This window comes from Armigeres subalbatus, chromosome 1 (genome assembly GCF_024139115.2).
Source record: "Armigeres subalbatus isolate Guangzhou_Male chromosome 1, GZ_Asu_2, whole genome shotgun sequence".
NCBI classification, from domain to species: domain Eukaryota; kingdom Metazoa; phylum Arthropoda; class Insecta; order Diptera; family Culicidae; genus Armigeres; species Armigeres subalbatus.
The window spans coordinates 155,924,905-155,940,752 of NC_085139.1; the positions used below are offsets into that span (position 1 = coordinate 155,924,905).

The 15,848-nt window shown below is 40.2% G+C and overlaps 2 protein-coding genes across 2 annotated transcripts in view; both read right to left on the reverse strand.

Annotated features, from left to right (window-relative positions):
• The window catches only part of LOC134205357 (protein obstructor-E-like), a 49,497-nt gene extending 40,422 nt beyond the window's left edge, over positions 1-9,075 (reverse strand). The window contains exon 1 of the mRNA XM_062680539.1: positions 8,783-9,075. Coding sequence (XP_062536523.1) covers positions 8,783-8,828 — 46 coding nt within the window. The 5' untranslated portion in view covers positions 8,829-9,075. The remainder of the gene's footprint in view (positions 1-8,782) is intronic.
• A 1,664-nt stretch (positions 9,076-10,739) lies between these two features.
• On the reverse strand, positions 10,740-11,172 carry LOC134206652 (chorion peroxidase-like). Its single transcript, XM_062682379.1, has 2 exons — positions 11,126-11,172; positions 10,740-11,082 (listed from the first exon to the last, which is right to left on the reverse strand). The coding sequence occupies exons 1-2, from the start codon at positions 11,170-11,172 to the stop codon at positions 10,752-10,754; spliced, it is 378 nt and encodes a 125-aa protein (XP_062538363.1). The 3' UTR covers positions 10,740-10,751.
• Positions 11,173-15,848: the final 4,676 nt, after the last annotated feature.

A 15,848-nucleotide genomic window follows, 5' to 3' on the forward strand; every position in this document is an offset into this window, starting at 1 on the left:
AAAACATGTTGTGCGACGGCTCTTTCTTCACAATTTTTCATGAATATACTCGCTGTTGTTATAAAAGTGGTCTATGACCAGTTTGGCCACTCTTGTGACGCCTGGAATGCCCCCAGGGAACCTGTAAAGGGGACAATTTCGATTTTGCTCCGAAACATGTCGTGCGACCGCTCTTTTTTCACATTTTTTTATGAATATACTCGCTGTTGTTATAAAAGTGGTCTATGGGCCAGTTTGGCCCTCTTTGACGCCTGAATGCCCCCAGTGGAACCTGTAAAGGGACAATTTCGATTTGCTCAAAACATGTCGTGCGACGGCTCTTTCTTCACAATTCTTCATGAATATACTCGATGTTGTTATAAAAGTGGTCTATGGTCCAGTCATTGGCCCACTCTTGTGACGCCCGGAATGCCCGCAGGGAACCTGTAAAGGGGACAATTTTGATTTTGCTCCGAAACATGTCGTGCGACGGCTCTTTCTTCACAATTTTTCATGAATATACTCGCTGTTGTTATAAAAGTGGTCTATGGCCAGTTTGGCCACTCTTGTGACGCCCGGAATGCCCGCAGGGAACCTGTAAAGGGGACAATTTTGATTTTGCTCCGAAACATGTCGTGTGACGACTCTTACTTCACAATTTTTCATGAATATACTCGCTGTTGTTATAAAAGTGGTCGAAGGACGATAATTGGTATCACTCCTTGCAGCAGCTTACGTATTTGTGTATAGCATTAACCTATCAATCATCTCCTCGTCGAAAAACTCCATAAATGCTTTTTTAGGTGAACTTATTTTACTACTTAGATTGAAACTTTGTCACGTTCAAGTTTTGCATCATTTTACGAACTTTGGAAAGTCGCTTTGTTGACCACTTCAAAATCTCTGATTTGTTAAAATGTCGTTTCACCCTCTTCGTATGCAGACGGATGCTCTTCAAAAAGCTCTTCGTCGCTGTTCAGATCACAGACGAATTCGTCGAAATCAGAATGCACGTTGACTAGATCCGTCTCCAATAAGCTCTACATTTTTACAACAGGACAATCTCAATATCGCTTGACAACTGGATTTGAAAATTTTATCGATACGAAGAAAAGTAAGATTTAAAATTCAGATAAAAACAAGCCCTTTTGCATCTATATACTGTCGCAACCGGCTTCTATTTGCAAAAGGCTGTAAATGATATATCACCGAATACTTTGTGTTTCATCGATGCCCACATAATACAATACAATGGGATTATAGAATTCCAAGAATTTTTGACGATGACAGTCATTGATTTTGATGCGGCACCAGTCAAAAGAGGAACAAATAGAAATAGGCTATAATTCACGCTTGACATCGTGAGTATATATGAAAGCAAGTAGAATTTACGGTATTCGTTAGAATGTTTAGAGAGTAAAATCACAGCCAATGGCTGATTATTTCATAGTTACAAGTGATGGGAGTTATGAATAAGTAATGAAGCATTCTGTCATTTCTACCTGATATTCCGTATATTGTCCCTTACGATATCCTACTAGCCCTTCGCTGCTTTGCAGTAGCCTCAGGTAATCTAAATGTCCACACATAGAAATAGTTTAAAGAACTAGTGAAGCTGTCTTGAAGTCGGAGGAAAAGTAAATTTTCAACCAGGACTTAGGGAGCTGTTCACAAATTACGTAACGCAAAAAATCCGAGTTTTTACCCTCCCTCCCCTCGTAACAAAAAGTAACAATTTTGGTACCCTCCCTCTCCACTTAACGCGTAACTGTAAAAATTTTAAAGGCAGTTTTTTTTCCTTCTCTGAAGGATTTGGGTTTTGGTATTTTTTTAACACTGTTAGAATAGGGACGGCATATGATCAAAAATCAAGGATATCAAGAATGCAGCTAGTAGAAACGAAAATAGAATTTGCGATCATAACCATTTAGATAGTTTTGTGGAATTGTTGGTGTCGAGAAATACAACGTCCTTTTAGTATTTTTACACATATCAGTCCCGCTATGTCGCCAATATACGATAACGATAAACAGCAATTACTTCAATCAGTGATTAAAAAATAGACATTCAAATAAATTTTCATTCGCGTTATGCGTAACATTTGGTAGCACCCACCCCCTCTCCCACCTTTTAGTGTAACAAAATATAACGCAAGTTGGACCCCCCCCCCAAAAAAGCGTTACGTAATTTGAGAACAGACCCTTACTGCGGAATCTGAGAAGCAGAATTATGATGTTTAGGATATTCAAGAAAAAAACAGAACTGTGTGAAAGTTTATCGAAAATAATGATGGCATTCATTCATACATATATTTTTTTCCCTTAGCACGGTAATCACTTTGACGTAGTGTGTTACGGTTTACGATATATCGTATTTAGTCCTCGTTACCAACAGCAGTCTCAGAAATAAAACATAATTAATGTTACTCTGCAGATAATTGAAGGATAAACTGCTTGCAACGGAAGCACCAATTAGTTAAAAAAAACTCGATGCCCGTATCCGCTGAACTGACTGCTGGAAAATCGAGTTGGGGGTACGTACTAACTTTTCATGAACTTGAACATATTATTACAGCATTTGTTTTTCAGTCTATGTTAAATATTACAGAATATTGTGAATTTGGACAACATATTTTATTCCTGTGAGTCTTTTTCAAATAAATTATGTACTTGTGAGGACATTATTTCTACAGGTTTTATCGCCTTAGCTGATTTTTAGTCTATAGCTGGAAGGTTCGAATAAAATCGATTTGTCGAGTATCTCGCATCTGCGCGCGCGCACGGAGCATGAAAGATAAATCTTAAGAGCGAGAAATTTTGACAACTCTAGAGTGCTTTGAAAATAGGTCGTATGTGCAAAAGAGAGTCTCTCTTTGGATCTATTCTCTTCGATTATTACGAAACTATACAAAAGTTTACTTAGAATTTCTTGGCAAGATATCCAAAGACAATAGCTTTGTCTATAATGCTGAAGTGGAATCGTAGCAAAACATGCAAAACTAGCCGATTTATTAGCGAAAGAGAGCGTGATCAAAGAGAATCTCTCTTTTGCACATACGACCTATTCTCAAAGCAATCTAGAACTAAGTAACTGCAAAATATGACTATGTCTGAAACTTGATTATGCATATGTACAACATGTGATAGATTTAGTTCGGAAAAGGTATTGGAGGGTAACCGCCCCTTCGGTGGGGTTTGATCCCACGACCCCAGTTCGCATGACAGGTGCTTTCCCTACTAAGCTACGAAGGACCTCCGTCGTCCACCGCAGCTTAGCGGGTACTGATGAAACCAAATTCCCAGCACCAGGTACCAGCCGATCTCTCGCAATACATTTTCAGAACTAGTAATTCAGACATAGTAATTAATTTCCACTCCGGGTGGCTTAATACCCGGCATATAGGCAATTAACTTTGAATGTACTGCAAAATATGTTTGCTCATGGGAATATTTTCAAAACACCCCTTCACTCGCTTGAGATCAAAAAGACGACTCTTTCAGCAGCACCCAGGTCTATAGTTCATTTTTTCAGTAGCAGACTTGACACGAGAAATTGCTTTTTTCGCCATAGCACTTTTCGCCTCAGTTGACGACATGTTTCGAACAAGATCGAAATTGTCCCATTTAAATGTTCCTTGGGAGCATGCTGGTGTCCCAAGAATGGCCAAACTGTCCAATGACCATTTTTAAAGAACAACGCAGGTATATTCTTAACAAATTGTGAAAGAAAGAGTCGTCGCGTGTTATATTTCGGAGCAAAATCGAAATTATCCCTTTATAGGTTTCTTGGGGGTATTCCGGGCGTCACAAGAGTGAAACTGACCATAGACCACTTTTATAAATACCAACAGCGAGTATATTCTTGAAAAATTGTGAAAGAAAAGAGCCGTCACACGACATGTTTCGGAGCAAAATCAAAATTGTCCCTTTAAAGGTTCCCTTGGGGCATTCAGGGCATCACAAGGTGGCCAAACTGACCATAGACCACTTTTATAACATCAACGAGTATATTCATGGAAAATTGTGAAGAAAGAGCCGTCACACGACATGTTTTGGAGCAAAATCGAAATTGTCCCTTTACAGGTTCCTCAACATTCCGTCATAAGAGTGGCTAAATTGACCATAGGCCACTTTTATAACAACAACGAGTATATTCATGAAAAATTGTGAAGAAAGAGCCGTCGCACGACATGTTTTGGAGCAAAATCGAAATTGTTCCCATTACAGGTTCCCTGGGGGCATTCCGGGCGTCACAAGAGTGGCCAAACTTACCATAGACCACTTTTATAACAACAACGAGTATATTCATGAAAAATTGTGAAGAAAGAGCCGTCGCACAACATGTTTCGGAGCAAAATCGAAATTGTCCCCTTTACAGGTTCCCTGGGGGCATTCCGGGCGTCACAAGAGTGGCCAAATTGACCATAGGCCACTTTTATAACAACAACGAGTATATTCATGAAAAATTGTGAAGAAAGAGCCGTCGCACGACATGTTTTGGAGCAAAATCGAAATTGTTCCCATTACAGGTTCCCTGGGGGCATTCCGGGCGTCACAAGAGTGGCCAAACTTACCATAGACCACTTTTATAACAACAACGAGTATATTCATGAAAAATTATGAAGAAAGAGCCGTCGCACGACATGTTTCGGAGCAAAATCGAAATTGTCCTCTTTACAGGTTCCTGGGGGCATTCCGGGCGTCACAAGAGTGGCTAAACTGACCATAAACCACTTTTATAACGACGAGTATATTCATGAAAATTATGAAGAAATAGCCGTCACACGACATGTTTCGGAGCAAAATCTAAATAGTCCCCTTTTCAGGTTCCCTGGGGGCATTCCGGGCGTCACAAGAGTGGTCAAGCTGACCATAGACTTTTATAAGAACAGCGAGCCTATTCATGGAAAATCGTGAAGAAAGAACCGTCGCACGACATGTTTTGGAGCAAAATCGAAATTGTCCCCTTTTACAGGTTCCCTGAGGACATTTGTTCCATACGGACATTTCCCCAGCTTTCTGGGGATGTGCGTATGGAAGACTAACTTTCCGTAAAATCACTATGAGACTCGTTATTAGTGTGGCAATATTGTTTTATACTGTTTGATATGGGTTCTATGGAGAAAAATTGAGTAACTGGCAAAAGAAACATTTTGCTGGTACCCCTAGGGAATCTGGAATAATCCCGGAACCATCCAGAAATTCCGAAAAACTCAATGTGCAGCCAAAACTAGAATAAAAATTGGACCTTGTGTCAAAATTTCATCAAGATCGGACAAAAAATAAAAAAGTTATGATTTTTTCAAAATCAAAAATCGCTTTCTCAAAGAGCTTGGCCTTTTGGGTGTTAAATATATTTTCAGTTGAACAAAAACGAAACTCGACGTGTTACATGAAAAGTGATGACGAACAACTAAAGTTGTAACAAATTATATATTAGGAACGAAATTATCACTCAATAGGCTATTCGTATTTAATGACACATTGTGTTATAATCATGTTATGATGATAATGGAAGTTTCATCTAGAACAGACAATTATTGCAGATGTTGTTATTTGTAGCATTTGTCATATCCCTAACGAAAACAATGCCGCCTCACAGCTTCATGAAGAACTTATTCAGTTTCCAAGCCTATTTTTGCAATCGTGTATCATGGTAATCACACATATTTGAATAATACAATATTTAATACGCTAAGGGAAGCCGAAAGAAGTCGAACCAGAAATATTTCGACACTTCCCGAGTAACTCAGCTCAGACCGATAATAATGCAACAATATATGACAACATATATGACTAGAAAACTGATTAGACTGAAACGTGCAATGCTGGATGGCTAGAAATCAAGTACTCGGATTGCAAACGAAGTGTTAATCTCGTTTAAGACCTATTAGGAGATCTGGCGTGCAGAAGAACAGAACTATCATCGGACGACATCGAGTTCATTGGAATCGATCGCAGAGCAGCCGTGAAGGCTTTTGTTCCACTAAAAGGGAGACGGCGAGGATAGGCTTAATCATTAGCTCTACCAAGTCAAAGTACATGGTGGCAGGAAAAGATAGAGGAAAACCTAGTGGTGTTGGTGCAGTGGTAGTGCTTGATGGGGATGAGTTTGAACTTGTATAAGAATGTAGACAATGACGTTTGCCGTGAAGTGAACAGACGTATTGCTGCTGCAAGTAAGGGCTACTACGGACTACGTTACCAGTCTAGGTCCCGCAACATGCAGACGGAAACGAAATTTGCTCTATGGGAAACTCTGATTCTACCAATGGCCCTTTATGGACATGAAGCATGGACTTAAAAGAGGCGGACCGGAGAGCTTTCGGGGTTTTCGAGCGAAAAAGGCTGCGTACAATACGCGGAGGGCAACTAGAAAATGGCGTGTGGCGCATAAAATACGGCAGACTTCAATGGGCTGGTCACTTAGTGCGAGTGTTGGAAGAAAAAATAGCGAAATCAATATTCAACATAGAACCGGATAGAGGCCGGCAATTTCGTGGTAGGCCACGAACACGCTGGCTGCACGCGATAGAATCAGCCCTTGGAACCCCTAAACGTGGAGGCAAATCGCCCAAGTCCGACGATTATGAAGCATATATGTATATGACTGGATTTGATCGTACATAGGTCACAGTAACTCGTTTATGGCAAGTGTGTTGCTTGGGTTACCAGCACTGATTCACTAGTGTCCATTCCGTAACAATGCTAAAAATGCCTTGTAATACGTATATGCTTAATTTATAAAATTATTACTGTTGGTAAATCTGAGTTATTTACGACTATTGAATTTAAGACATGGTTTAGTGATTTATCGTTTAGCAGTCAGTACTCTTATCATATTCTATAACTCATATCTTCTTTATAAACGAAAACAACTATGTAGAAAACCAATTTGAATACTAATTTATATAACCATTAATTCCTTTCAATTTGCATATCCTGACATCATCAGAATCATCGTCACATATGATGAAAACTTAATTAACACCTATAAGTAGACAACAAACAGGATGTCACACAAGACACCCAGTTTAATAAAGGGACAACTTTTCACGATTACAAAGTTGCCTCTTACTGAAGTAGAAATCAAATCCATAATTAACACCACATGTGCAAGCACGACGGACTTTCTGTGCTTTTTCAGTTTATTGCTACTCCAAAGCAACATGTTTTAGTTTTGATAGTAAATTTTAGAGGTTTTGGACACCAAATTTCCAAGTCAAGAACCACATATCAACCGACAGCCTCAAGAGGATGTTACAACCAAGTATAAACGTCTTCCGAGCAAGTCCAATACTGACAGTAACGGTTCAATAAATCCGCTCTTAGGCAACATTTTTTTTCGGGTTTCTGTTGTGTTGTGAAAAAAAACAAATGGTTCTATTATTTTCCGCGGTCATAGTGAACTACTAGAAATGCACTTCGTCTTCTTCTTCAATGGAAATACATTTCAACTGGAACTTGATTTTCAACATCGTGTTCTTTAAGCATTTCCAAAGTAATTATTTGAAAGCTTTTCTATGCCAATCAATTACAGGAATATGTATCTTGTGAGGAGGGTACAATGGGTAGACTATGTCTGAGAATGTTTCCCACCCGAAATCATTCGGACCGAGAATCGAATTCGCCATCTCCGGATTTGAAATCCTACGCCTAATATAAGCATAGCATAACGTTCATTCGACTATATATGGGTTCTCGCATAAGCAATAGTCGTGTATTGGACACATCACATTTGCATTATGTTGACCACGAATGATTTACTCGATGGATCGCAACCTCGAACCTACCAAAGAATTCTGTTTTCAGCTGGGTCATCCGATAGCCATTTTATCACGTGACGACTTGGATTTCACAAATTATATTCAAAGTAACGCTAAATCAAGTTTTCAGAATTTGTATAATTTTCTGGATGGGATAGATCGATGGTTTTTTTTGTGTAAGAAAAACAATTTCAATAATTTTTCTTTTTTTGATTTGATTTAAATTAGAATAATCGAATCAAAAACATAAAAATTGTTGAAAATGTTTTTTCTTACACAACATAAATCATCGACCTATCCAATCCAGGAAATTTATCAAACAAACTGGTGGTGGCGATGCAAGAATGCCTTTAGGCTTGAGCTACTGTTGATTTTTCAATTTGCAGAAATTTATGAAATCAGACAGACCAACATTCATACCCTCCTACGAGGTTGTAGTACACACATTTGTAGACTCAACGCAAATGTGGTTCCTCAACTAAATGTTGTTAATTAAACTCTGCAAACTTTTGTAATCTTTTGAAAAGCATAAAACCTCAATCTTACTTTGGTGAATGACAAAACATTTTATTGTAAGAAATATCAAATATGTGAACATCAATGGAGTAGCAGTATATAAGAACATGCACTCTGCTAGACCCTACCGTGTACAAATTAACAGCTTCGCTTCGCCACTTATACAGGAGCAGCAGCAGCAAAAAAAAGGTTTGCAAAATGTGATGATTCGTGGAAAGCAAAAACCATTTCTAACGGATAATTGGCTTCCTCATTCATGCTGTCTCTCACTAAAGGTAATTTTTTTTTCATGTGCATGTGCAATCGATAGTTATGATCACCCAAATGTAAAAGTAATTAAATATCATATCTAGTCCGGCACCAGCCAGTAAACGTTGAGCAAACATTAAACCCTTCAATTTCGAGCGTCGCCTTTCTTGGTTTCCCCAAAATTACGCAATCCCAAACGATGCCACGCCACTGCTGATCGAATGCACAGATCCAGTAAACCGGTCACAGAACCGACTTGCGTGTAATACTCACATGCACTTGCTGACAGCATTAGACAAACAGCCACGAAACGATTCATTCTGACCACTTTATGTTCTACCGAAGCCACCGACACTTCACTCCACTACTCGATCCCTCAGGTGTGCAGAATCTGCTGCGCGAAACTCTTCTAGCTATATGGCACGGGTCTCCTCCGATCTGTTCTGAACAATGCTCGCGACACACCACCAAACACTTCAAAAGGCTTGAATGAACTAGCGAGCTAAGGTGATAATACTCTTACTTTTGATGAATCCCTCTACCGAATCGCGGTTGAGCAGCCCGGCGTATGTCGCTGTGCTAAGACCGATCGTACCAGTCACAGTGCCGGTAGGAGTGCGTGGCGGCCGCGCAGGGAATCTCGTTTGTGGTTGGGTGGCGAATAACCGTATCTTGATATCCCGCCCGAGGTGAAGCCGAAGTCGCAAATTTTGCGGCCACCATCAGCTAGCAGCCAGTCTACCCAGCCGCCACGCTGGATACCACCGACGATGACGCGCCTTCTGATGGGTTAACGCCAAAGCACACATTATTGGGTGGGGTTCTGCACCGGATTTGCTCGTCATGTGGTTGGTCTCGGTGGAAGTGATTGAATCTAATAAATTTAAACGAGAAGCGACTGAACCGTTCGAAGTCAAGACGTGTTTTATTAGAACCCGTTTGAAGTGCAAGTTTGCACATATTAGCATTTCATGCTATTAGAGGTCAAACTAATCTCTAACCTTGGTTGCTTCTTATTAAAATTAGATAATTCTACCAGGGATCTCAAAAATTCTTTAGATAAGTATTAAAACTAAAGCAAACCTCTACACATACTTCTTTTTCATCGTGAATTTTTTCAGTCGCATTCAAAATCTGTATGAAATCTTCTAAAAATCTTATCAAATATGGTGGTAATTAAATAAACAATATGGATGCGCGCAAATCATAGAAACACGAAATCTAAAATAGTTCAGAAACAACGTTTTAAAATGTTCACTCAAAAATTGAATTTTTATATTTTTGTGATTATTTTGAATTCCATGAATATTTTTGCATGTGATATAAAATTGATACAAAAGCGTGGGCTTCGTGGCCGTGCAATTAGTGGCATCAGTCATCTAGGCGCATTTTCGTGCTGTGGAAAACCTCGATTCCCGCCATGGTGAGAAGAAAACTTTTCGTATTGCGGAAAATTCTCCACTGGTCTTCTGGGTGTTGTGTAAATGTCCTGTCCGTTGTCTAATACTAGATGTTAAGTTTTCTTTCTGGTCGAAGACGGCGATTCTGTTATTTATAAAAAGGATTAATTTTATGTGTTTCAGCAAATAGTAGCTTGTGCAACAAGTTGCAAAAAGATGATTTTTTCAGCACGAGTTGTACGTTTATCCAACGAGGCTTGCCGAGTTGGATAAATACTACGAGTGCTGAAAAAATCGAGTTTTGCAACGAGTTGCACACGCTATTTTTTGCAATGACGAAAAATGAACTTTAATATGATAAATCTGTACCAAAATTCTACTTGTACTTGTATAATTCCTTCCAGATTTAACTTCACATGATCATTCTTGCCAATAAGTTATGTTGCTGTAGAGAACAATCAGATTCCATGTTTTCGTGCCACATTGCATAGTTTGATAAACCGTGAAGCGATAGATGTACTTGCCTTTGGAAATTTATGATTTAATGTCCATCAAACTATTGAATTAGCAACAAACATATTTTTACAAATAAAAATACAAATTAAATTAAAAACAATTCAACAACAAATAATTTTCTGACAATGTTACAGCATTCCGAACATTTAAACAATTTTTTAATAAGAAAATTATTTTGAGCTTTTTAGTGGAATGTTTTCACCTGTCATAAGACGAGTTTAAACAATCCCATTGAATTCCACCACTTAATTGTATCCTGACAGATACGTATTTCGACCTCAACAGTAAGGCCGTCTTCAGTGTCTTGTACAATTTTTTAAATAAATTTAAAACCCTTCCTCACGCCATGCTTCTAGCTGTATGCTCTGATAATTCAAGCACGGCATGGGTACGTTTTCCCTACTGGACTGCAGGAAAGCTTGCGGCGCTTGGTAAAAATCTTCCTTGTGATCCACATTGGCACAGATGAGGCCAGCAAGCGTTGTCCGCCTCAGCCCATTCAGCTGCGGCAACGTGAACGCACCCGGATTTATCTCGGGACCGTTGGTGAAATAGTACCGATCGCCGAACTTGAACCGAGAGTAACCATCGGCCAACAGGGCAGCGAATGTCGGTCCTACAACGGCACCATTCTCCGGCGGTTCCAGCACTTTACCAAAAATGTTACGCGACGCAGAGAATACACAATTTGAGCACTTACCTAAGGTAATTCGTCATGTAAGTACTGTACTGATGTTGGTTTTTCATTATAGCACCCAAATGAGTGTTATAATGAATATTATGCAACCCATTTGAGTTGCATAATGTTCATTAACGCACTCATTTCGTTGGTATGGAAAAGTAGGCCGTTTTATGACTCAAAGACGAACTGTAAACCAGATATTATGATCAGGAATTGCAAAAAAACCTTTTTTATCTATTGCGTTTATTTGACAGGCTCAGGCGTGTATAGCACTTAACGGAGCCGAGACTTTATGATATTTACAATCGATATCATCTTATTATCAACAGTTAGTAAGGGTAAAGGGGCATATACCAAGATACTCGTGGCGACTCAAGGTCAAATTGCGTAATATCAGGACGGATGAGGTTGGGATTTAGGTTCGAGGTATTACAGCTGCTCATCCGGTCACGATAGAGTAAACATTCTGTAGGGTTTTGCTCGGCATACGACACTGAACAATGATTACTGGAGTGCGGCCCTGGCAAGTGGAGAGAGGTGATAGAGATTGGGGAGAACAAAACAGGTGAATGGACTGACCGGTCGTGTTTCTGATATCAGTGCAAGTAAGAGGAAAAATAAAGAAAGGATTTTTAAAGTAAAGTGTTTAGTTTGTTTCTATCCCTTACAAATTTGGCGACGAGGATTGTGTTTTGTGGTGAGTGGATTTTAGAATAATATGTATGTGTATATGGTGGACTAGAAAACGGAGACTGAACTTTTTATTGCAAATCCAAAATGGCGACTCCTCTGTGAGAATATGTGGATAGCATTTGGCTGGAAGAGCTGGATTGCAAACTGGTGCAAGATTGTGATAACAAATATGGTGGCTGGAGAGGATTTTTTTTCTTCGTTTCCAAAATTATATGTGTATGGTTGGTAAGTTTGAGAAGTCGAATATTCTGTTGAAGAAAAATGCATTGATTGTGGTGAGAGTTACAGTGACTATAATAACAGTGTCGTCAAGTGTCAGAATTGGAACAGAATCGTCTGTCAGTTCCATACAAATGCGCGTTCCAAACGAGCAGGAGACCTGTCAAACGTGGCACATGACGATACTCTTCTTGTAGAACTCTAGTGAGAGTTATTGGGGAAAAACAAAACGACAACAAGGTATGACGGGAGATGTGAACGGCAAAGTGTTTTTATTTACGTATTGTACCTGTAAGGACGCAGGAGGTGAACAATCGTTCACGGGTCATTTGAGAAAAAGGTTTGTACCTGTTATGTAATGACAGGAGGTGAACTATTGTTCGCGGGTTATGTTGTGTACCTGTAGAATACAGGAGGTGGAATTTATTTCCACGGGCTGTCCCTGCAGTGGTGTGGCAGGAGATGGGCTTACAAATAAACGGACTACAGATAAAATGCGGTAAACTCACGGGAAATTAGTTTTTTTAATGTGATGAGAAAGAAAAAGGGAATAAAATAAAACCTTTCCAGCCAACCGTTTCAGAAATATTTATAATGAATTAAACGATGCATATTTATTTGAACTGATCATTGCATAATGGGTATCGATGTTATTTATTTGCAGATGGAGGATACACGGCCACTGCCACCTTTCCGGTGTGATGATATTGAAAAGCAAAAACCGTGCAAAGAGTGGAGAATCTGGAAAGGTGCACTGGAATGTTATTTCGACGCATATGACATAACAGATCAACGAAAAAAACGCGCAAAACTTTTGCATTTGGGTGGGCCCCAATTGCAACGTATTTTCCAAAATTTACCTGATCGCGAAAACTTTCCGTTAGTTGCAATTGAAAAACCTTGGTATGATGTGGCAGTTAATGCGTTAGATGTGTTTTTTGAACCTTGTCGACAAAATTGTCTGGAAAGACACAAACTCCGGCAAATGAAGCAAAATAATGGGGAAAGGTTTGCTGACTTCGTTCTACGCTTACGGCAGCAAGTCTCCGATTGCGGGTTTGAAAAGTACGCTACAGAGGTCCGAGAGGTGTTGACTGAAGTCTTTCTAATCGACGTAATTATCGAGGGATGTTTGTCTCAGGAACTGCGCCGGCGCATTTTACAGCATGATCGGACACTTGCAAAAGTTGAGGCACTTGGTGTTACACCTGAGGGTGTTGAGCATCAAGTGAGGGACTTCGGAAAGAAAGATCAAGATTCGGTGGTGAACCATCAGGTCATGAAAATCACAAGTAAACCCATTCTCAAATTTCAAAGTCGTTCACAGGAAAAGTACCAGGAAAAACATTTTTTGATCGCCAACGTCCATTAATGGCCAGATCAGTCATCAGTTGCTTTAATTGTGGGCGACGTGATCACATTTCCTTAGCAGAGAATTGTCCAGCTAGAGGAAAAGTTTGCCACTCTTGCAACCGGGTTGGTCATTTTGAGTCTCGTTGTCGATTCAGGAAGAGGCAAACAATGTCGTCACATCCGAGGAAACAGATCCGCACAATTGAAGAGCAGAAAGACACATCACCACCCGAAGAGGCATCCAAGACATACTACGCATTTCATGCAGGCAATGAGTCAAATGTAATACAGTGCAAAATAGGTGGGGTAGCATTGGAGGTTCGGATGCAAACTTGATTTCAGATAAAGAATGGGAAACATTGAAGCAGAAAAAGGTGATTGTCAACAGAATGCTCAAAGGATATGCTAGTGATGTAGCGTTGACAATTTTGGGAACATTTGGTGGTCGTCATTAAAGGTGGTCAAAGATGCTTGCTAGGAGACAAACCAGCAAAGGCGCTGGGGATACTGAAAATTGGACTTGATATTCAACGAGTTCAGCAAGATAACGAACCATTCTCGAAAATAAAGGATGTGCAACTTCAAATACATATGGATACATATGGAGATGCTAAACCGGTATTTCAACCGCTCAGGAGGATACCGATGCCTTTGGAGTGTGCCGTTAACCGTAAGTTAGAGCAAATGCTGGCAAGATACATCATTGAGAAGAAGGAGGGTCCTGCGTCTTGGGTCTCACCACTGGTAGTGGTAGGGAAAACCAACGGTGAGCCCAGAATATGCCTCGATCTGCGTCGCGTCAACGAAGCTGTCCTTCGTGAACGCCATCCGATGCCAACCGTTGATGATTATTTAGCTAGATTGGGTGAAGGAAAATACTGGAGCAAGCTTGACATTAAGGATGCATTTCTGCAAATTGAGTTGGCTCCTGAATCGAGGGATGTAACAACATTTATCACGAATACAGGACTGTTTCGCTTCAAGAGGCTTTCATTTGGCCTCGTCACAGCCCCAGATATGTTTCAAAAAGTGATGGATCAAATTCTCGCGGGGTGCTGCGAAACTAGATGGTATCTCGATGACGTTGTAATCGAAGGAGATGATCTTGAACAACACAACGAGCGTTTAAATGAGGTATAGCTTGAAAAAAGCAAATGTTCTCTTTTATTAATATTAATCGAAATAAATGAATTTGTTTGATTTTTTTTAAACATTAGGTTTTACGGAGATTTAAAGAGCGCAATATTGAACTGAATTGGGAAAAATGTGTATTTCGGGCTAAGGAAATGGACTTCTTGGGGCATCGAATTACTGAGTTCGGAATTTCCCCGTCACCGAACAAAGTTGATGCCATATTGTCATTTCGTCCACCAGCAAACGAGGTCGAGATTCGAAGCTTTCTCGGGTTGGCTAATTATTTGAACAAATTCGTCCCCAATTTAGCCACTATTGATGCACACTAAGAGAATTGATGAAAAAAGGCACTAAATTTGAATGGACATTTCGGCAGCAAGAATCATTTGACATGATTAAGCAAGAAATGTCAAAAGCTTTGAAATTAGGATTTTTCAATAAAAATGACGAAACATCAGTGATGGCTGACGCAAGTCCAATTGGACTTGGAGCTATTCTGATACAAACTAAAGTGGACGGGACCAGCAGAGTGATATGTTGTGCTTCCAAGTCACTCACTGAAACCGAAAAACGATATTGTCAAACTGAAAAAGAGGCACTCGCTGTCGTTTGGAGTGTCGAACGCTTTCAAACATATGTGTACGGAAGTTCTTTTAAAATTCTATCGGATTGCAAGGCGTTAGAATATCTTTTCACGCATCGCTCACGGCCTTGTGCTAGGATCAAGAGGTGGGTACTCCGGCTTCAGGCATTTGATTATCAGGTTATACATATTTCCGGAGAAAAGAATTTAGCGGACGTTCTATCCCGTTTAAGCACTATGCCTGCCATTCCTTTCAATCCAGCTGAACAACTGATGATTCAACATATTGTTACGTCTGCTGCAACATCAACTACACTGAAGTAGGAGGACATAGCTAATAAGTCTCAGAAGGATCCCGAAATCCAACAAGTTTTGAAATGTATTAACGAAGATAACTTTTTTTTTCGACAAACAAAAATTCTTCTAAAAATTTTGTCTCTGGGGGGGGGGGTATATCCAAAGCACCCCCCCCCCCTGGGCTACGCCACTGGAACCCGTAGCTTCCGGGAATGAAAGCACACCCAGAAATGGAGTTACGCTCAAAAAGAATACCACCCACGCGATTGCCCGAGGAAGGAGCCCTCACTGGAGCTGGCCCTGGAACGGAGGACAGAGCGAGAGACCGGCGGCTAGAGGAAGGAGAGGTGCAACAGCGACCTTCTAGTCATCGGGCTCAGCCCGTGCCGACAAGGCAAAACAGAAACGGCAGCAGAAGAAATCACCAAGGCAATGCTGCACCTGCTGATGTTGCTATGGTTG

Bases quoted from the DNA above. Each gene is read 5' to 3' on its own strand.
- LOC134206652 (XM_062682379.1), bottom strand. From the start codon at position 11,172: ATGAAAAACCAACATCAGTACAGTACTTACATGACGAATTACCTTAG. The intron at 11,083-11,125 runs GTAAGTGCTCAA...GCGTAACATTTT, and splicing joins TACATGACGAATTACCTTAG to TGGTAAAGTGCTGGAACCGC.